At 37.0% G+C, this 22690-nt stretch overlaps 3 protein-coding genes and 1 long non-coding RNA gene across 6 annotated transcripts; 1 reads left to right on the top strand and 3 right to left on the bottom strand.

The window, feature by feature from the left end:
- Positions 1–910: 910 nt before the first annotated feature.
- Positions 911–9183, bottom strand: LOC149691545 (synapsin-like). Of its 3 annotated transcripts, none has more exons than XM_089868862.1 (10): positions 8943–9183; positions 7107–7164; positions 6815–6906; positions 6171–6321; positions 6004–6093; positions 5695–5900; positions 4529–4706; positions 4331–4443; positions 3778–3847; positions 911–3031 (listed from the first exon to the last, which is right to left on the bottom strand). In XM_089868862.1, the coding sequence occupies exons 3-10, from the start codon at positions 6898–6900 to the stop codon at positions 2516–2518; spliced, it is 1410 nt and encodes a 469-aa protein (XP_089724988.1). In that variant the 5' UTR covers positions 6901–6906; positions 7107–7164; positions 8943–9183; the 3' UTR covers positions 911–2515. The 3 variants fall into 3 exon arrangements, with proteins under 3 accessions (XP_089724988.1, XP_089724987.1, XP_089724989.1); XM_089868861.1 differs by lacking the exon at positions 8943–9183 and adding an exon at positions 7792–7866; XM_089868863.1 differs by lacking the exons at positions 6815–6906; positions 7107–7164 and having other exon boundaries at positions 8943–9181.
- Positions 6318–8192, bottom strand: LOC149691546 (uncharacterized; the record flags this gene model as incomplete). Its single annotated transcript, XM_089869421.1, has 1 exon — positions 6318–8192. A coding segment is annotated over one exon (522 nt), but the record flags the coding sequence as incomplete, so codon positions are not given.
- Positions 9184–11031: 1848 nt separating the features above from the next.
- Positions 11032–17649, top strand: LOC149691544 (uncharacterized). The gene is made up of 4 exons (XM_089868854.1): positions 11032–11621; positions 11714–11911; positions 14690–14779; positions 16330–17649. Exons 1-4 carry the CDS (start codon positions 11527–11529, stop codon positions 16478–16480), a joined length of 534 nt encoding a protein of 177 aa, XP_089724980.1. The 5' UTR covers positions 11032–11526; the 3' UTR covers positions 16481–17649.
- Positions 15936–18107, bottom strand: LOC149691543 (uncharacterized). Its single transcript, XR_016383388.1, has 2 exons — positions 17779–18107; positions 15936–16588 (listed from the first exon to the last, which is right to left on the bottom strand). It is a non-coding gene; the product is annotated as an uncharacterized LOC149691543 (long non-coding RNA).
- Positions 18108–22690: the final 4583 nt, after the last annotated feature.

Raw genomic sequence — 22690 nt, 5'->3', positions numbered from 1 at the left:
TTTTAATCAATTATCTCTCGCGATTTAAATTACTGTCGCATATTCGCGCTAATTAGAGTTACGCGAGCGTTTAATTAAATAAATTATCGAAGTATGAGCTCTAAAGATTTTATTTTATTTGCTTTAATAAATAAATAAATTAATTAATTGCGTTTTAAAAGATCAACTGCAATTCGCAAAAAAATTAACTCAATCTAACCACTAACAAACTAGACTTCTTTGAGGGGCTTGGAAAACGTAAAAATATTCATGACGACGGTTTGGGCCCGGGTTTTCGATGGAAATTTATATGTTTTTCAAGTTGCTCAAAGGTCAAATTGCAGGGGTCAAATAAGCTTCTTAGCAAAATCTAAAATTGCAAACGATATTGCGCAGAATGATTGACTTTTTAAAGCAATAAACGCGTCATACCGTTATATTGTTATTATAACTATGAGATCATACGTATTTGTTACGCATAAATAAAATAAATAAATCAATAAGTAAATAAATAGAATAAAAAATAAATAAATATATTTAATAAATAAATAGAACTAAATTACTAAAAATAAATAAATAGAATAAAAAATAAATAAATAGAACTAAATTACTAAAAATAAATAAATAGAATAAAAAATAAATAAATAGAATAAAAAATAAATAAATATATTTAATAAATAAATAGAACTAAATTACTAAAAATAAATAAATAGAACTAAATTACTAAAAATAAATAAATAGAACTAAATTACTAAAAATAAATAAATATAACTAAATTACTAAAAATAAATAAATATAACTAAATTACTAAAAATAAATAAATATATTTAATATATAAATAGAACTAAATTACTAAAAATAAAAAAATATATTTAATAAATAAATATAACTAAATAACTAAAAATAAATAAATATAACAAAAAATATAAATCCCGAAATAAATAAATTAAAATTTAAAAAAATAAACAAAAATTTAATAATAGCCCTTTTTGATGCTTTTCTCAAAAACTTTGATAGATATGGAAAGATTTGCACTCCTAACGTGTTATTAATTAATTAATTAATTTGATTTTGTTAAGAAAAGTGAAGCCCTAGTTCTTCCTACCGTGTGTATTCCGCCCACCGCGACTATCCTTAATAAAAATTTAGTTAATTCGCAATTTTAATAAGTATAATTAATTATAAGAAGAGTCCTATGATCAATTTCTAACGGACATTATTGCTGATTTAGATAAAATAAACCAAAAAAAAAAAAATTTATACCGAAATATACGCGATCACGTCTATATATATATTTATAACATGATTATGGCGGAAAAAAAAATTGGAAATTTCACAATTACTTTTAAAGAGAAGGCCGCTAGTTGAAGAAAAGTAATTGCTCCAGAGTTATGATAAAAATTGGCACGAAACCCCCGAACCCCCCATAATGGATGAGTATTCCCCTCAATATCGTCCGCTTGTTTTAATTTCAATTAAATTAGTCGATAAATTAGACTTGCCAAATGCAGGCATTTCTAATTAAAATAGAATTAATTTTTTTTAAAAGGCGTATATAAATTAATTTAAAGTTATCAGATCACGTTTTAAAACTAAGCAGACGACAGAAGGTTACCAATTACCATAAGAGGGGGCGCCGGGTATACCAATTAATTAATTTATAAACGAATACCCTAAGAACTATACCGCGAATATTCACAACACCGAGTTTTTTTGTTTGTTTTTATGTAATTATTGTAGTTTTGTTTTTTTAAATACTGATTTGAATGATGTTTGTCAATATATCATAATATTGACAAAATTGTATTCCACAATATTATTTAATTATAGAGGGATCCGAGAATTAAAATTCTTAAAAGTTAATTCCCATTTAATTTTTATTTAAATCCTATTAAAACCTACTAAATTAATTAAATTAAACTATTTAGTTAATTAATTGATTAAATAAATAAATAAAAAACATCGTCAGAGATATAATTATTGTAAGGCTTTGCAAACATTCATTTAGTATTTTAGTTAGTTTAAATAGTTTCGACTTCGGAAGATATTTCTTGCTAATTACGTTTAGTTTAATTAATTTTAATTGAGATTCATTCCAGCGTAAATAATAATAATAATAATAATATTAAGAGGTCTTTTATTATTAGACGCTTATCAACTTTCAATAAATTTTTCTTAAAAATTTATCCCACATAACAATTAATATATATAAATGATTTAAAAACGTAATTAGATTTAATAATTTTTGTTTTAATTTATTTTAAGCGTCTTATAATAATAGTAGTAACCCCCCCTTTTCGTAATACTGTAATTAATTTAATTAAATTAAAAACTTATTTTAAATGTCGCAAATTAAACATTCTTACATAGCTGCCGATGTTTTTTATAAATTAAATGTATTTATTTAAATTCAGTCTTAAATTATTTAATTTACTCTAGCTAAGAATTAAAATCTAATTTTAAATAAAATTGAGGGGGGAGGGAAGGGGGAAGGGGAAGGAAATAATAATAAAAAAAATATATTGACCTTTAACCTTTACATATCCCCGAAGATACCGGCGAACGTTTTGCGTAGATTTTTCATGGTATCTTCAGTATCTTCTCCAGTTTGGGATTCTCTACGGAAGAGACCACCTCTCTCGGGTGGTCTAGCCGGTTGTTGAGGGGGCGCTCCGGGTTGTTGTTGTTGGGGTTGTTGCGAAGGGGGGATTCCACCGGCGGCGCCACCTCCACTAACGAAAGGATTCGTTCCACCAGTGACTCCACTAACCATTCCACCTCCACCTACGGCGGCCCCCACCGAAGTAGGGGCTCCCAAAGCGGCGTCAGGGACCGAAGATCCACTACCGGAAATGGGAGGAGCCCCGGCGACGCTCTTTTGACTGATACTAGACTGAGTTGGCAAGGAGCCAACCGGAGCGACGGAAGGCGGCATATTGGCAACTGATGGTGGGAGAGCCGCCTCGCTCGTTGGAGGCGGTGGTTTTTGAGGCACTGAACCCGCGTACGAACCAGGACCACCACCGCCGCCGCCTTGATTAGATAGCTTGCTCTGAAATATTTGCGATTTTTGGAAAAAGGGGGGTGGGTGTAGAGATTCAAATTTTATTCCAGTATATTTTATAGCCTTCTTATATTTTTAATCAAAAATTAAAATAGATACTAATATTTAATCAACCCGCGCTGAACTACTAAAAATATCCACAATATAACAGAACCAGGAATAGATTTAATTTTAGAAGTAGGAATGGAGAACAGAGTAATATCTGGGGGCGCGTCAAAGTCCCGGACCCCCTTCCAAGGGGGGGGGGTATGAAAGAAGAGGCGGGTCATAGCGACAGAGGTAAAAAGGAATTACGTCACTATTTTTCGCCGTCCCCGTACTCAGCAACGTCAAGTGAGCCAATAAGATAATTTAAACTTTTCGTTACGTGTTGGAGGGAGAGTACGCTCTATACTGGGTGGTTTATGAGTAGGACTGAAGTAAATACTAACCATTCATCATTCCTACTTCTAAAATTAAATCTATCCCCGACAGAAAAATTCTGGAACGTTTTTAAAATTGACCATTTCGGAAATTACATACAGGGAAACGAACACACAGGGGCGAGGTCGCTTCATGGCGTGAGGGAGAAGCCTCGTCGCCCCTGTATGTTGGTTTCTCTGTATGTGATTTCCGAAATGGTCTGTAGCCATCCATCTAATCTAACGTTGGCGAGGTTGAATCTGTCGCGCCAAATTTTCCCCTACCTATAACTCTAACCCCACCCCCCAAAAGAAGAAAGGCTTATAATATACCTGCGCTGGTATTTGTTTCTCAACTGAAGGCTGTTCATCAACAGAAGGGTAACTTATGTTTGATTGTTTACTGTGAAAAGAAAAGAAGAAAAAAGAAGGCAAATTGGAAGCGGAGTTGGTAAAACTCTTTAGCTAAGAGTGAAAGCAGGGTTCATACAACTTTTGGAAAACAAATTTCCCTGAGATTTCCAGGTTTTTTCCCCATATACTTCCCTGAATTTTCCCGTATATGGAGTATCCTATAGAGCAAATGTTAACGAAGGAGGGGGGGGGGCAAATATGACTATAACATAATCAAAGGATATCCCCGTATCTCTAATATAACCAGAGTTACGAGCCTCCAAAGTATAGTGTAATGTTAATCCTATGGAGGGTATGCTTATGAACATTCTGCTTAATTACTCGGCCCCTGTTTGACGCGCAAATTTCCCTGATTTCCCTGAATTTTACTACAAATTCGAAATTTCCCTGAATTTTCCCTGAGGTTTTTGTCAACTATTTATTTCCCTGATTTTCCAGGTTTGTATGAACCCTGGAAAAGATTTGCCCTTACGCCATTGCTGGAGGTCTACAGTACATTTGCATTTTTTGAACCACTAAATCGGCTATCATTTTACGGTCCTCTTCTTGGCTCTCGCCCAAGAGAGACATTGCAGAATCGTTAACCTTATTGACAAAAAGTGAAAAATTTTGGACTTTGATGGGTCTGGTCATACTCGAAGGGGTTAAAGGGGTTGGACAATTGAGTTACCTCGCATATATATTCTTTCCCGTCTTTACCGCATAGAACCTCTAAGGCGCACATATCTAAACCCCCAAATATTTCGGAAACTTCGTCTATCCACATTCGATATCTGTCAGTCATAGGGATTTGTTCCAACATGGCCGAACCCATGTTGGCCTTCCAATTTCCCGATATCGACTTTCTCCTATTTTTTATTAAAATACCATTTTTTTGCTTCAATACAAAAAAGCAAACCAAATTCTTTATAAATAAATAGATAGTGCGCGGACAAGTGTTGCCAGTCATTTGTGACGGACTGAAAAGCTTACTGTACTATTCCGTTCCAAAAAGGACCAAAACCCGAGATGATTTAATAACAAATTACTAGCAATCCCGAAGCGCGTTTAAAGGCCGACTTCCAGCAGCGAAAAGAGTTCTAGCGAACTGAAAACGGAGCATCGAGACTAACAATGTCCCAGCGACGGTGCCGATTTTCGAAGCCCCGCTGGGGTAAAAGATGGAAGGGTTCTAGCTAACTGAAAGCCGTGCAATGTGGTTCTAGCGAACTGAAGATACACAATAGAGAATTTCCTTCAGGGGAAAGCAAAAATTCGAGAGGAAATAAATTTAAAAGGATTTCTATCGTTCATCTTCAGTTCGCTGGAATCACCACATTGCACGGCTTTTAGTTAGCGAGAACCCTTCCACCTTTTACCCCAGCGGGGCTTCGAAAATCTACACGGTCGCTTCATTGTTAGTCGCGATTCTCGGTTTTCAGTTCGCTGGAAGTCGGCCTTTAAATTTGTTTAGGCCCTTTAGCGGACCAAGGACATTAGCTAGTTTTAAGAGGGAAATTATGGAAGCGTTATAGGCGTGTCATGCGCAGTAGGACCGTCTAAATAAAGGATGGGAGGGGGGGTGGATGCGAAAACTGAGAGAAATAGGCGCGCTAACTGTGGCACGGCTGCTTAGGTCCGGAGGGACGCTCAAAATGGGGGAAGAATATTCGGAATGGGACTTCAATTTGTCCTTGAAAGGAGAAATACAAGCGCCGGCGCGCGTTTTAGACTCCCGTTAAAATAGCCCTAGCTCCTCATCCCTCTTAAAACATCTAATATCCCTGAGCGGCGGCGGACACTATCTATATATATATATATATATATATATGAGAAATAAATGCCATGTCCTCTAACATGAAAGCTTTGTAGTTTGTTCCGATCTTTTGAATATGCATATCGTATTTAGCGTCGATAAATGGTTCTACGGTACAATATGTACGAGCTACGGCCACCACGCTGGCGATATCTTGAAAGTCTTGTACATTTTCGACTTTTACTTTTCCCAAACCAGAATGAGCGTGCCCAATTTTGACAACGCAGGGAAAACGTGAAGCGGTTAGCTTTAGTAGAAAAAGAGACAGAGAGAGAGAGAAAGAAAGTTAGAACACCGGTTAGAAGAGAAAGAAATTGGGGGAAAAAAAGAGTGTAATGGTGTTAACCAACCATTTCCTTGGAATTAGGGAAAAAAGCTTGATCCATCAAGGGGAATTTATCCCTGCCCATCTTCCTTTGAATGTATAGTAATTGCGAAAACTAGATGGATTATAGTATAGAGAATGAAGAAATAAGGGGAGATTTGATTGGGTGTACTGAGAATGAAGTAAGCTTACCACCCACGGTTTATCCTGAAAATTATATAAGCTATGAAGGCTATTCACGCTGGGAACGCCACCGTATTTAAACCCAAGTAGAACTGGTCTATAATCTTCGTTAGCGTCTCTCAAATGTTGTCGAATTAAAAGAAAATCGGGTTTAAATGACCTACGAGACAGAGAGAGAGATTGCTTTCTATCGTTTTACCAAGAAGTGATATCCAGTTTATTAGGGAGAAGGTATAAACTTATAATCTAGCTTTATCTCCAGTCCAAACGTAGCCTGTCCGGAGTTAATCCCCGCCGCTTCTAAATTACAACCAGCGAGATATCTCATTGGTTCTTGAAAACTCACGTCAGCGCGGCGACGCGAATGACAAAAATTACGTATTTTCCGACTGAGTAGAGGCTGCGAAATAGCCCGGCGCCTCCTTTTACGTCCCCCCTTGTATTTTGAAAGTGGGACTGGGACTACGCGAATACTTAGGCATCTTACACCTTCTCCCTAATAAACTAGATATCGCTTCTTGGTTTTGCACTTTCTTTCTTTTTTAAATTTCGAATAAAGAATAGAGTAATGGCACCTCCCTGCCTTTGGCTACGTTATGTTCAATGAGAAATTAACCCGTAGTGCCACTACTCTATATCCGCCATGTCATTACCTAACAACCTTTGTTCCATTTCGATAAACCATCATACTAACTGTGGCTCCGTACTCTGATTGAGCCGCGAGACTAACGTCTTTCATTTCAGCCTACGATTTTAATAGTTTAGATTGGAAAAAAGTAAACTCGATAGGATATATTTAGGATAGAAAGAAGGTAAGATGGAAGGACAGACTCAAAATTGGTTTGATTGTTTAGAAACGTAATAATGGGAGAATAAACTTCCATTTGACCTTGACCCTCTCTGGGGTGGGGTTGATGTGTCTTTTAATTAATATTTGGAGCTTACTTGCTCAACCCTAATATCCCAATCTCCCAATACTTTCTTTCCCCTGAAGTATTTTGACCTAAAGAGTGATTGAAAAATAGACGTAAAAATGTGGGCTTATTCTATTGGTGGTGGCATAAGTTTATCATGCCTTTAAGTAGAGATTTGTCTGCTACTCCTATGGTAATAGTGTTTGTCTGGCTCCCTTTAATGAAACACTATGCTCGCTCTCTCCGTATCATTTATCACCTCAACTTCAATACAAAATTGTACTGCCTAGTGTTTCTTTTATCCCTTTTAGAATGTTTCAGGACTGAAACCGCCTCTATCTCACGAGAGAGAGAGAGAGAGAGAGAGAGAGAGAGAGAGAGAGAGAGAGAGAGAGAGAGAGAGAGAGAGAGATATTTTGGGGTTGCTTAAGTAAAATTCATCCCCCCCCCAATGCCTGCCTATACGAAATGTAAAAATCTCCTTTATTCCATTGGGTGATTTTTTTCACGTGACCCATTTAGTAATCGTCTCGACCGTTTGGTTGCTGCACCGCGACAGAAATTTCAAAATTTTCTCTCTTCGGATCTTATAGAGCTATACGAGTTCTGACGTCACAGTAGCCTGGGGAAGATGCCCAGTGGTAACCCATATTTGTGTACTTAGAGGCATGATAAACTTATGGTGATGGTTGGGTGGGGGAAGGGGTATCTCTAACCAGTCAGTATGCTGGTCGTCGATGATGAGTAAGGTTTTTTGTCGTTCTTTTCCATATCCCGTTACTTTAGAGGCGGCGGCGCTACTGAGAGAAGCGCCCCTCGTTAAGAAGGACGAGATGTTTTTGGCTGGGGAACTAGGGGCGCTAGTCGTATTGCTTGGCCTTAAATTAAGGGATAAGTCGGAAGAGTCTCCTCTTTGTCCCGAGAACTGTTGTTGTAAAGGCCCCGGACTACCATCCCTACTTCCGTAATTGTTTTCATCAGCTAACTCTCCGGAAAGATCGCCGGATGAAAACCTTCTACGTAAGTAGTTGGTCGTAGAGGTGAAACTCTGCTTGAAGGTTGAGAACGAAATGTTGGCGGCGAGTGACTTGGAAGGGTCGTAGGCAACCCTTTCCCGAGATTACGAGAAGAAAGATAGAAAAAGACGCGGAAGGAGGAGAAAGAAAGACGCTTTACGACTGGAGAGAACCCAGACGCGCTCCGAGGAAAGGCGTTTAAGACAGAGAGAATGAAATTTTTATTTCATAGCAGATAACTGAAAAACAAACGTTATAGCAAAGGCGATTTAAGGCCACTTCTTAGCTCGAAAGTGCTTACGACATTTAAACGAGGTGAGGAGGAGAATGACCCTTTGACCTTCATAACCCCCGAACTATCATTCGCCTTTGTCTCAATACATTCAGCTTAAGCCCCTCTAAAATCAGTCCTAAATTACGGCAATTTATAATAAAACCTAACTAGATATCGAAATTTAATCCGCGCTTTTTATTAGTGGTACCGATAAAATTTAATGGTGATACAAATGTCTTACAATTTTACGTTTTAACCTTAAAACCTTATTAATAAAAACGCGCGCGCTTAATTTTAAATAATTTATTACTTAAATGATTATTAGCATTGGTTAATTTTACAAAAGCTAGACTTTTAAAATTTCCCAAAATTTTAATAGCCAAGAAATAATTTTTATCCGCAACCAAACCCCCGCAATCCAGCTTCGTTGTAAAACGTTAGGGTTAGCTGTCACTTTTTCTGTCAAAGTTAAGCCTAGGCCCGGTAGCTAAGAGCTAAGCCTCGGCGTAATTTAGAAAACAAGGGCCACGATGCGAATATTTGACACTTATTAAATATTAAATGAAAATCAACTCACCTTAGGCGTGTTTGATCGCATTGAAACTATATTTCAACGGTTTTGTATCCTTCCAAAATAAGAAGTGTACTTTTTCCGACCGCTACTAAAACTTTCCGTAGGCAAAATAAAATCAATCAATGGCACTAGCGATTCAGCGAACGCGGCGAACTGTACCAGTGAGTGACCACACGCCAACGTAACCTTGACTACGCACGCGCGCAAGCTCCTTCGATTCTACCATAGCCAACTCGATCACGCACTCGACAACGCGCTAAGCCCATTCAATCGGCCAAAAAGTGCGACTTTTGGACTATCCAAGGAACCCAAAATTAACAGTAAGTTCTATGGGAGGAGGTAGGTTTTTTGGCCTGATCCTTTGTCCTATTCATCCAAATGACCTGAAAGTTTAATGAGACATGTGTTTTGACGTGTTTTATTATACTAAAATGGATTCAAGCTTCTAGAGTGGTAATTTTTTTATAAAAATAATTTTTCAAAGTCAAAACGACATGGCTTCTGTCCTAAGACTGAATATATCTTCGGATCTACTGGTCCAAATGTCCTGAGATTTTAATAAGAGGTGTGTTACACTCTATTCTATTATGCTAAAAAGGATTCTAGCTTTTAGAATGAATAGTTTTTTTTTTTAATAAAAACTAATTTCTAATGTCAAAATTTTAAATTCAGTATTTAATCCACAATATCGTTCAATTAAATCGTCCAAATGTCCTGAAATTTGAATGAGAGTCGTGTTACAATATATTCTATTCTATTAAAAAGGATTCAAGCTTTCAAAATCGATAGATTTTTCCAATGTCGAAATTGTAAATTCAGTACTTGCAACCGTTTTCCAAGATCATAAACCCAGCCCAAAGAAATTGGCGGGCAACTATGCTACCACTACTACTAGGCTAAAACTATTAGTCCCGTTGATACCTTGTAGCTAAAAAGAAACCAATAGATCTATGGGCAAAATTGGCAAAGCGCGCATCTGTAGAATCTTCGGCGTTCTCTCCCGCTCGCTCGTACCTTTTCTCTCTCTCCTCTTTGCCTTTTCTCTCTCTCTCTCTCTTCGCTCTCTTGGAGCTCGGACCGCCCCTATATCCTTTAGTTCTATAATAACACAATGATTAGCCCCTCGATGAGCTTGAAAGTGTAACATGCTTTTAGCGCGACACAAACAGAAAACTTTAGTTAGTAGCCCCACGATGCGCAGCCTTTAACAGTGCTTATACCGGTAACGCGTACCTAACCTAAAAGTACTCTGAAATTTGAGCTATATTATGATATTATGTTATAATTGTAAGCCGTTTAAATGGTCCGTTTCACGCTGCGTAATTCGTAAATAAGCTTCGCATTTTCATCATATCCTTAACATCGTAAGTTTATAAATTATGTTCCATAAGTATGATACTTCCTATACTTGGTAAGACCAGAAGTATATAATACTTCTCTTCGAGAGAAGTGTACCACAAAGCGGGGTAAGTGTAACGTCATTCTTCCCAACATCGGAACATTTAGAGCAAGGTTACTAAAACGAATCGCATGCGCAATAAATAGTTCCCTCATCATTACTCTATTAGCGTTTAAATATTTGACAAGACGTACGAGCTTGTGCATTTTTGTCCCTCGTCAAGACGGGTTTGTGCCTGGGGATTTAATGCCAAACAATTATAGAATTCACCTTACACGGTGCGATGCCCATTTGTAGTTTGATGAGCGGGAAAGCAAACTTAAAGGGTGAGCCTGGGAAGAATGACGTTACATAACTGAAATATTAAGAGGATACAGAGTGTCATCCTTCCTCCATTATCCCCTTCTGGTAAAACTTACTGAGAGCAAGTTTGAGAACGACAAGCGAGAATTGACTACACTCGGTTAGTTTTGCTGTCCATCTTCCTATTTAGCCTTTATGATGTTTCACCTACGTCACTTCATGACAAGCTCTCAGTAACCAGTGGCAAACTTATGGAACATAGCTTATGAACTTATGTTAATAAATATAAATTAATTTGGGTCTAATGTACTCTCGAGGTTTAGTTTTGTACCTATTTAGTTAGAAACGCTTTCGCTGTAACCTTTGAAGCTAGCGCGCATCTCGGGGAAACTAACCTTAATCACTATCATTACTGGATTAATTAAAGACTCGCGTCTCTCGCGATTGAACCATTTCAGTTGGAATTTCTGATAGAATTTCTGACGTGTATTGCAACCCAATTATTCTTACAGGACACCCTATTTGCGGGGAGGCTAAACCTATAACATCTTCTTTCTTCGTTACTATTTTTATTTTACTAATTATCCCCTGTAAAATTAACTAAGTTTCATAGGAATTACTTTCTGATTATTACGATTTCAAGTTTCAACCTATTAGACAAACATGTTTATAGGGTAGTTTTTCCAGCGGTAGGAGTCCATACACTCCGGTACCACATTTTAAAAGTGGAGAAAAGTGTTTTGGGCTGTTTAGAAGACATTAAATTATAATTAACTAAATTATTAGTTATATTAGAAAAGAGAAACAATTAAATTGAAACGCACGCTCCCGCCATATTTTGATTTTTGAGGTCTGCCTAACTTCAGCAGCGCCATCTAGCGGTCTATGTTTGGAAGCAATAACCCTTTTCATTCTGGGTTCTTTTTGGGGGCGTTTTCCGAGACAACTGGCTGCTGCGAATTTCTGTCCGATCTTTGCTGGTAAATATTTTGATTTTATTTATATTTTAAGGGTTAATTTGGATTAAATACCAATGTTTTATCGCAACCGATCGAAAATTAATCGTCGCAAGTGGAAAATTTATGCTTAACCGTGCCAAATACGTTGGCATACTACGACCAAGGCTTAGTACCCTTGGTCTTTTGGGGGCCGGCATGATCATCCCGCATGGCCGCATTCACAGCACATTGACGCACTACGACCAAGGCTTAGTATCCTGGTGTTTTTGGGAGTTGCAGTCTTTCAGTGGTGGCTACGGAAATCTTTCCAGGTAAATATTTTGTTTCTATATTAAGGGTTAATTTAGATTAAATACCAAAGTTTCATCGCAACCGAATGTAAATTAAGCGTTACCCCCATTCCGCTATCGATCCAGGGTTGTCTCTCCCGAATCCCAACTAGACTCCGACACCTACCAAAGGAAGTAGACTTTGTATTCTTGGTTGGTCTTCCCTAACAACGCGTTGCAAATATTTTGACCTTTTAAGGTTGTTCAAAATCTTAAACTCCCCTGATCAAACTTATTTTTCTGATGCCCTTTCTATATCCCCCAAAAGGGGTCATGGTAAAATATTATTCCACCGATATGCCCGTAAAAACTAGCTTAAGCACTCCTTTTTTCGTAGATTGGTTCCCATTAGGAATTCACTTCCCCCTGAGATTGTATCATAAAAATCTATTGCCCAATTTAAGTCAGCGCTGAAACAGTACCTCAAACTATAATGCCCCGTATGTGCCTCTATGTTCTTCGGAGCTGTAAGGTTTTCTCATAGACCCTAGCTGGACATTCCCCCACAGGAGCCAAAAAAAGTGGAGAGTTGATTGTTAAGCGTGCAAAATAGGTTTCTTAATTACGACCTTTGTTTGTAGAAAACATAGCCTTAGTTTCTTTTGGGGAGTTGTGGTAAAATGCACACAGTATTCGTGATTCACATTTATGTCGTACTTATTCAAAATATTTCAAATTAATCTTATTAATTGCGCATTGCATTTATTCCTGGTTTTACTATTCAATCTTTTTAGTCGGTTTAAAAGAAATTCAAAGTGATTATTTAATTGATATTTCAAGATTGACCCTAAAAAGTATTAGTATTTATTTTTATAGTTACGTTAAATGATTTATTTGAAAGTAAAACTGATGTTATTCATAATACCCTCAGGGCCGGATTAAAGGGGGGCTGAGGGGGCACTGTCCTGGGTGCAAGGCTTGTTGGGGCGCATTCAGTTCCCCATCCACCCATACTGAAATCTTGGGGATCGAGTAAAAAGGGGCCGAGTAATCGAGAAAAATGTTCATAAACAGACCCTCCATAGGAATAGTATTACCCAACTTTGGAGGTTCATAACTCTGGTTCTACTAGATATGGGATGATGCCCTTTGAGTATCTTATAGTCCAATTCCCCCTCCCCCCATCCAACCATACTAAAGTCTTGGGGATCGAGTAATTGAGAAAAATGTTCATAAACAAGACCCTCCATAGGAATAGTATTCCACCCAACTTTGGAGGTTCATAACTCTGGTTCTACTAGATATGGGATGATGCCCCTTGAGTATCTTATAGTCCTATTTGCCCCCCCCCCCATCCAACCATACTAAAGTCTTGGGGATCGAATAATTGAGAAAAATGTTCATAAACAAGACCCTCCATAGGAATAGTATTACCCAACTTTGGAGGTTCATAATTCTGGTTCTACTAGATATGGGAAGATGCCCCTTGAGTATCTTATAGTCCAATTCCCCCCCCCCCCTCATCCAACCATACTAAAGTCTTGGGGATCGAATAATTGAGAAAAATGTTCATAAACAAGACCCTCCATAGGAATAGTATTACCCAACTTTGGAGGTTCATAACTCTGGTTCTACTAGATATGGGAAGATGCCCCTTGAGTATCTTATAGTCCAATTCCCCCCCCCCTCATCCAACCATACCAAAGTCTTGGGGATCGAGTAATTGAGAAAAATGTTCATAAACAAGACCCTCCATAGGAATAGTATTACCCAACTTTGGAGGTTCATAACTCTGGTTCTACTAGATATGGGAAGATGCCCCTTGAGTATCTTATAGTCCAATTCCCCCCCCTCATCCAACCATACCAAAGTCTTGGGGATCGAGTAATTGAGAAAAATGTTCATAAACAAGACCCTCCATAGGAATAGTATTACCCAACTTTGGAGGTTCATAACTCTGGTTCTACTAGAGATTGGGACATGCCCTTTGAGTATGCTATAGTCCTATTTGCCCCCCCCCGCCCAATCAATCATACTAAAATCTTGGGGATCGAGTAAAAAGGACCGAGTGATTGAGAAAAATGTTCATAAACAGACCCTCCATAGGAATAGCATTACACAGGGTTCGTACACGACCTGGAAATCCTGGAAAAGTCAGGGAAATTTAAAATGGGCCTAAATGGTCTGGGAAATTGAAAATTGACCTAAAACGTCAGGGAAAAATTTATTGGATAAGAGTGATCAGAAAATGTGTTGTCTGAGATTTGACGAGAGCCCAAAAATCGCTCGCTCCGGTTATTTATTATTTAATTGGATAAAGTTCAATTTAAACGAAATAGTTGCCATATTTTTACATCACTAACAGCTCGTGCAAAAATGGTTCGAGTGAGTTTAGATTGGTTTTCATATATGTTTGCCATGCACGTTATTGGAAATTTGTGGAATTTAGTCAGGGAAAAGTCAGGGAATTTTATTCCAAAAAGTTTGTACGAACCCTATTACACCCAACTTTGGAGGTTCATAACTCTGGTTCTACTAGAGATGGGAAGATGCCCTTTGAGTATGTTTTAGTCAGGCCCGGGGGAGAGGGGGGAGGGGGTAGTGGCCCACGGGCGCAACGCTTGTTGGGGGCACATTGAGTTAAACTATTCCCTCTTTAGCAACATTTGCTGTTCCTTTTTTTGTGGACTTAAGGGGGCGCGCGCATTATCTCGGCCCCCGGGTGCAAAATTGCTTAATCCGGCCCTAAAAATACTTGTGCCATTTAAGTTGATAATAATTTTAATTTGTATTTGATTGTTTGAATTTTATTTTTTATAGCTATCATGCGTTTCCAAAGGAACAATTTATGTTGGATTCTAGAATGAATAACTATTTATTTGGCAAAAAATGGCACCTAATATTAATCAGGTCAATAAACCCAGTACAATTCCATACTTAATTCGGATCTACACTTTGATTTTATCCGCTGAAACTGAATCTCTTTACAAAAACTATTTAGACAGCGCGTGAAACATTTTAGGCCCTTAGTGCAATAATTAAATCTTATTAATAGTAATTATAGCAATATTAACAGGACAATTCCATTCTTAATTCGGGCCTACACTTTGATTTTATCCGTTGAAAGGGAATCTCACTAGCAAAACTATTTAGACAGCGTGTGAAGCGACTTTTAGACCATTATTAGGGTATTTAGTTTATTATTTATTATTCTATTTATTGTTAGAAGGGAAGCGCTGTGTCCTTTAATTTTTAGGGATTTTTCTTTTCGCCAGGACATAAATAAAATCTTACTTATGGAATAGGTGAACACTGGTCCTAGCCCTCCCTTTTAAGAATAATGAACGCGTAATCAGGGTTTCAAGGTTGAGATTCCCTTTGCGGTATTAAGGTATCTAGTTTATGGTTTTAATTATATTTTTAAAGGAAAAGCGTTTGGCAACTCGTTGAGGGAGTTTTGTAGGATCTAAATAAATTTCTGATTTAGGTTTAAGGTAGAAGGTTGCTTATACGCTTTCTCCTTTAAAAGTAAACACGATTTTAAGCGGGTTTGAGGCGAGGCTTAGCTTTTTATGGTATTCTTTCCCTATTAATGTTACGAGTGTGCCATTTATTTGCCAAATAATAGTCATTTGTCTTATGCCGGAACCTTTAGCGTCGCATCATGCGAGAATACTCGAGTGGATTTTCGTTTTAAGGTAATTAATTTCAAGTTATTCGTGTGCCTTTTTCCAAATACTAATTCGAATTTTTCTTGCGCAGGAAGAATTGGACGTCTGCGAGTGGACTTTCATTGGAAATCCCATGCTAAGGACGAAGTTTCCTGGTTTTGGGGGCTCCACAGCGGGCTTTAGTTTAAATTTAATAATTCCCGAGTTGAACAGGGACTTGTTAAATTTAAATTGGGCTCGCAAGGCTTACCTTGGGGGTGGTAGCTTAAGTTTAAATCTAAAGTTTCGATATTGGGGAAGGAACAAAAATAGTCGAAAAACACTTGGGGTAGTTTTTTTGACCTTTTTTATGCTTTTTTTATTGTTTTTTTAATAATTTAAATAAAAAAAATTCATTTTATTTATTAATTTTTTTATTATTATATATTTTTTTTTCATAAAAAAAGTTTAGTGTATTTTGTTCTCTATTTTATTAAAAAATAAGCCTAAAAGGGGTCAAACCCCCCCCCCCTAAGTCCAGACATTAAAAAATTGAAGCCAAGTCTAGTATCGTAAAAATTTAAAGAAAATAAAGAACGAGGTTTAAGGCAAAATTTATTCAATAAGAAACAAAAAAACCAAGTGTTTACAAAAATTTCGAACAAAAAAATATTAAAGAGTTACATAAGTTAAAGTTTGAACGCGAAAAAAATAATAAGTAGTTACATATAAAATGGCAAGCAAAAAAATTAAAATATGTGGTTACATGTAAAATTTTCAAGTAAAGAAGTTGAATTTTGTGTCTTCTAGCTTCGATGATTTTCTCCGTAACTTCGACTCGAATGTTGAGAGAGATTGCCAAGTCCGGAAGAAGACATCGTGTAACGGAATCCAACAAAGCTTGTCATCGGGAATGATACATAGCAAGTCCAGAACAGCGGAAGTCATCGTGCAACGTTAATCCAAGAAAGGATGTCATCAGGAATGAAAAGTCTCGGAATCGCCAGTTATCGGGAAAGATACATCATATAATGACCGGACACAGAAAATCCAAGAATATCAGCTGCATCTATAAATGAAAACATATTAATAACACATCTTAAACTATTGCCTACTTTTGGGTGGTCCTCAATTAAAAAACGGGCTACTAAATTTAGAGAGAAAGACCAATTACCACCGACTAATTGCCACCCTGAATAAAGAAGACTTGACTACCGTTGATTCCCACCCTTAAATAATTACTCTAGCTAACTAATTATTTACCATAATTGAATAGAAAATAATTTTAGGAAAACCTTACATTTAGTTTTAAATTAAATTATGTAATTTAATAATGAAAATAATTTAAAATATCCCCTAAACTAATTTTATGAAAACTGCCATTTATTTAAATTTAATTGCGTGTCCCTTATAATAGCTTCATAATTTAAAATATCCCCTAAATTAAGTTTATTAAAAGCTGCCATTTATTTATTTAAAACTATTGCCACAGGTAGAACCCATAAATAATAACTTGAGTCGAAATGGGACAAGGCTTAACTTAGGCTTAGGGCAACTGTCCTCGTGTCTTAAAATTATCTCTGCAGAACTTGATTTTCGAAAATCTGTCGCTTTGTCTCCAAATTAATTAACAATAGCCTCTAAACTAATTTTAGAAAAACCTGCTAACTATTTATTTTAAAACTATTCCCACGGACAGACCCCGTAAATAACTAGGGTTTAAATTGGAAAAGGCTTAGGGCAACTGTCCACGTGTCTTAAAACTCTCTCTGCGGAACTTTATTTTAGAAACTGACGCTTTGTCTCTAAATTAATTAACAATAGCCCCAATCTAATTTTAGGAAAACCCGCTATTTATTTTAAAACTATTCCCACAGACAGACCCCGTAAATAACTAGGCTTTAAATGGGACAAGGCTTAATTTAGGCTTAGGGCAGCTGGCCTCGTGTTCTAAAATTCTCTCGGCGGGACCTGATCTCCAAAAATCTGTCGCGTTATATCTAAATTAATTACGTACCCCTTTAATAGCTAGGCCCTAAACTAATTATTAAGGGATTCTCTCCTGTACAGCATCTCGTTGTAAAATTTTATATGTGGTACTTGATTTGTAATAAATAAATAAAATTCACTAACATTTTTTTTATAAATAAATAAAATTCACTAATATTTAACACTACTTAATTAATTTAAGCACTTGAAATAAAATAAATAATTTAAGGGGGGCTAGATGAGTTTGGATTATTATAAAGTTAGGCTTACGGACTGTTAAAGCACCACGAGGCCAAGCAATGGCCGCCAAGTACGTTGAAGAGCTTCGAATTCAGCTTGCATCCTCGGGAAGAACGATCAGCGAAATGGCGGAACGATCAAGATTCAACTTCAAAAGCCGGGGTCACGATCAGCTAAACGGGAGAGGTTTTTCCAAGCGACTTTCCTCGACGGCTTGCGGGAACGAATGAACTGCATGACCCGTATCGATCAGCTGAGCGGGAGAAGTTTTTCCAGGCGACGTTCCTCGACGGCTTCCAGGCATCAAATGAGCCGGCTGACTCGGAACGATCAACTAAGTAAATTTCCAACGTTGCGGTGGCGCTAAAAGCTCATATGCGCGGACTCGGGTGCGCCATATCCCAGGCATGAAATTCAAATAGCTGAACACCGCTAGGCCTACTAAATGAATGAACGCTAGGCCTAAATGAATGAAGGCTAGGTAAACTGAATGGACAATCATTACCTACTACCATTAACATCTGTCGTGACGTCACAAGTCAATTACCTCGTTGACGTCATAGCTGACGTCACCGGATATGACGTCATAGGTGACGTCACCGGATATGACGTTATAGGTGACGTCACCGGATATGACGTCATAGGTGACGTCACCGGATATGACGTTATAGGTGACGTCACCGGATATGACGTCATGACACGTCACCGGACATGACGTCATGACACGTCAACGGATATGACGTCATGACACGTCAACGGATATGACGTCATTGATCACGTCATCGGATTTGACGTCATTGATCACGTCATCGGATTTGACGTCATTGGTCACGTCACCGAATATTACGTCGTTGGCCACGTCACCGGATATGACGTCATAGGAAAAATTTACCATGCTTTAGATGTCAGTAAATACGTAACTACGTACACAGCGCCCCTAGCGGCAATTTATGAACTATCTATTGCTTACACGAATGTCTAGCAGAATTTTATCATGTTTTAGATGTCAGTAAATACGTAACTACGTAAACAGCGCCCTTAGCGGCAATTTATGAACTATCTATTGCTTACACGAATGTCTATCAGAATTTTATCTTGTTTTAGATGTCAGTAAATACGTAACTACGTATACAGCGCCCCTAGCGGAAATTTATGAACTATCTATTGCTTACACGAATGTCTAGCAGAATTTTATCATGTTTTAGATGTCAGTAAATACGTAACTACGTAAACAGCGCCCCTAGCGGCAATTTATGAACTATCTATTGCTTACACGAATGTCAAGCAGAATTTTATCATGTTTTAGATGTCAGTAAATACGTAACTACGTAAACAGCGCCCCTAGCGGCAAATGTGTTAATGCTTAATTATCCGTTCATAATGATAATAATAATAACCCATAGCCCCTAAGTAACCCCAAATCCCTATCCCGTTTAAAATCACTAACTAGTTTTTAGTGAGTAGCCCCTCGATAATTACTCTTAATCCAGACGCAACCTTTAATCCGTTCACTACCACACACATAAGCAAACACACAGTTATGTAACCAGCACTAGTTAAAGCATTAGTTTGTTTGTTTTACGTGGCTGCTACGACACGCTTCAGTGCAATCAAGAAGTTATATCAGTATCTCAGAGAGAAGGTATAAGATGCCTTTGTACTCGCGCGCCATAGTCCCAGTCCCCCTTTCAAAATACAAGGGGGGACGTAAAAGGAGGCGCCGGGCTATTTCGCCTCTCCTCAGTCGGAAAATACGTAATTTTCGTCACTCGCGTCGTCGCGCTGACGTGGGTTTTCAAGAACCAATGAGATGCTGGTTGTAATTTAGAGACGGGGATTAACTCCGGTCCTACGTTTGGACTGGAGATAAAGCTGGAAATCTGGCGAATTTATACCTTCTCTCTGAGATACTAGATATAACTTCTTGGTGCAATGCACTTCGAATAAAATCATTCATTATAACTTTGAAACTGTATTCAAAATATTCATACTCGACTGACGGCTCTACTATGTTGAGCAAGCACTTTAATCATACTCTAATTCAGAGGGTAAGAAGCGAGTTTCTATACCTAACTATAATTAGTAAGCTTACAAGTAAAAATAAATTTATCAGGCAGACTTATAAATATTAACGCAATATTTTATTTTGAAATATATTACATCAGATACATTATTAGTAAGCTTACAAGTAAAAATAAATTTATCAGGCAGACTTATAAATATTAATGCAATATTTTATTTCGAAATATATTCCATCAGATACATTCGGATTTAATAAAAATTAATAATACTTTTCAAAAATGTTTAATCATTCATTAAAACTTTGGTTGAAGTTACCAGTTCTGTTATATTGAGAAATCGCTTTCTTTGAACGGGCAGCTTTGCTTCGTTTTTGCGCGTGATCGATTGGGCTTTGATTTTACAATGTTTCAGCACAGGTTAGGTCAACGATATCAAACGGGGTGGAGGAACTACTTAATTCCTACGTAATATCAATTAACATCGCAATCCGCCCTTCGCGTTTGTTATACTTACTTTATATCAGTCCGATTTTACCAATTTAATTTCATTTCTTCCGAAGTCCTAACCCGTTTCATTTACCCTTGAATAAAGACCCAGTCCCCGGCGTGTTCTGATTGGATAATATAACTGGGGGAAAGCAAAACATTGGGTACATCTTTTGTACCTTGACTTAGAGAGCTTTCAGTTGGAAGAGGAGCTGAGTCGCTGCCATATTGGTGGGTTTTGAAGTAGGAATGAAGCTGCGACCACCCAATATGGCTGGCTTATATCAGTCCGATTTTACCAATTTAATTTCATTTCTTCCGAAGTCCTAACCCGTTTCATTTACCCTTGAATAAAGACCCTAGTCCCCGGCGTGTTCTGATTGGAAAATATAACTGGGGGAAAGCAAAACATTGGGTACATCTTTGTACCTTGACTTAGAGAGCTTTCAGTTGGAAGAGGAGCTGAGTCGCTGCCATATTGGTGGGTTTTGAAGTAGGAATGAAGCTGCGACCACCCAATATGGCTGGCTACCAGAACAGCGGTAAGACCATGAACGCTGGATCTCTAAAGGGACTGGTAAACGGAATAGATTTTTCTCTATAGCATGTTTGCTTTGTAAAAAAAAAACTAAAAAAAACGGGTACGGCCAAGGTCGTTTAAATTTCTTTTCAATAGGTTTATTCAGAATCACAAAAGACCGAATGGCCTTGAGTGTACCCAAATTCACAACCCCCATAACTTCCCCCGACGCTATGCTAGAGAGGACTCGGTTTGTACAGTGGAAGGCGGGCGTTTTCCGGTCCCTTGAGAGATCCAGCGTTCATGGTAAGACTAACCCATCTGAAAGCTGTGTACACCGGTAATTTGAAAATTTGTATTGAAAATTCTTTAAAACTCAGCTTTTATTTAAAGAAAAAAACAATTATACATTTTTATTTGTCAGACATGCCATACATAATTTTTTTATTTCTCTTTATAAGGGGTTGTTTTTCCGATTTTTTTTTCTTTTTTTATTTCAATTTTATTTTTTTTTTCATCAATAAATTCTTATATTATTTCATGAAGCTAAGTTATTATTCAACTAACAACAATCCGCAAAAATAGGCTACGCTTGGAATTCATTCTAATTTGTACAATGGGGTTGTTTTTTATTTTCTTATATCTCTATATTTTCGAAAGTTTACGGTACGGTCTTTAGAACGTTAGAATTTGTTTTTTTTTTTTTAATAATTTCCGATATGTTTTAGGATTTAAATAATTATAAAATTAGGCTTAAATTAGGGTTTAATAATAATAATAATATAATTAAAATGACCGTAACTTCCTTAATATCATTATGAATAGGCGGAGGGGAAAAACATTTATAGAAAAATGAAACATCAGTTTAAAAACTACGTGAAACAATTAATTTTACTCCAACAATTAAATTTCTTTTTTTTTTCTCTCTCCACTATTTTTCTTTTTATTTACGTTTAAATTACCATTCCTGTTTGTTTGTTTATTTATTTATTTAATTTTCTCGGGGTTAATTTTAATTTTTAAACTAAGGGATGGAAATTCTGACGTCTAAACAATTAGAATAAATTTGGTTAATTAGGCGTAATTTAAATATATCGATGATTGTTTATGGGAAAATCGCAACACCGAGGCTTAACACCGAGGCGCCAAATGGATCCATTCTCTAGATTATTATTAATTTATGGAAGAAATTATTATTTATTATTTAAAATAATAATTTAATTAATTTTCTCTTAGTCAAATAATAGTAGTAATAACAATAATAAAAATAAAAGTTCATTTAGTAAAAGTGACGCTTTTAAATTGTTTAAAAGCTTAGTTAATTAAGTCACTTTACAATTAATCTTTTTTTTTTTGCGAAGAAAGTAACGAAATATTAAATATTTATATATATATTTATACTTATTTTATGGTCAGGTAGGACTGATTTTTTGTTTGTTTTTAACAATACCGGGGGGGAAAATACGGTAATTTCACCTAATTTATTTTAGGATTACGTTTAATTCAAACAGTTAACATTATGCATTATGTTTTTCTTCTTCTAGTCGGTGTGGCACATTTTCACCGTGTGTTTTTATTTTGTTTGGATTGGATTCTCACCACCATTGTGGCTAATAATTTTATTTTATCATGTGTTGTTTTATCAAGAAGTGATATCTATAGTTTATTAGGGAGAAGGTATAAGTTGCCTTAGTATTCGCGCCCCGCCATAGTCCCGCAGTTCCCCCTTTCAAAATACAAGGGGGGGGGGACGTAAAAGGAGGCCGGGTTATATCGCCAGCCTCTCCTGAGTCAGAAAAGATGACTGTAATTTTCCCGTCATTCGCGTCGCCGCGCTGACGTGAAAAGTTTTCAAGAACCAATGAGATATCTTGCTGGTTGTAATTTAGAAGCGGGGGGGGGGATTAAATTAACT

This window comes from Phalangium opilio, unplaced genomic scaffold (genome assembly GCF_054372755.1).
Source record: "Phalangium opilio isolate 3A_F unplaced genomic scaffold, DU_Popi_V2 ptg000025l_1, whole genome shotgun sequence".
In the NCBI taxonomy this organism is placed as follows: Eukaryota; Metazoa; Arthropoda; class Arachnida; order Opiliones; family Phalangiidae; genus Phalangium; species Phalangium opilio.
This window is presented reverse-complemented; position numbering and strand designations above follow the sequence as displayed.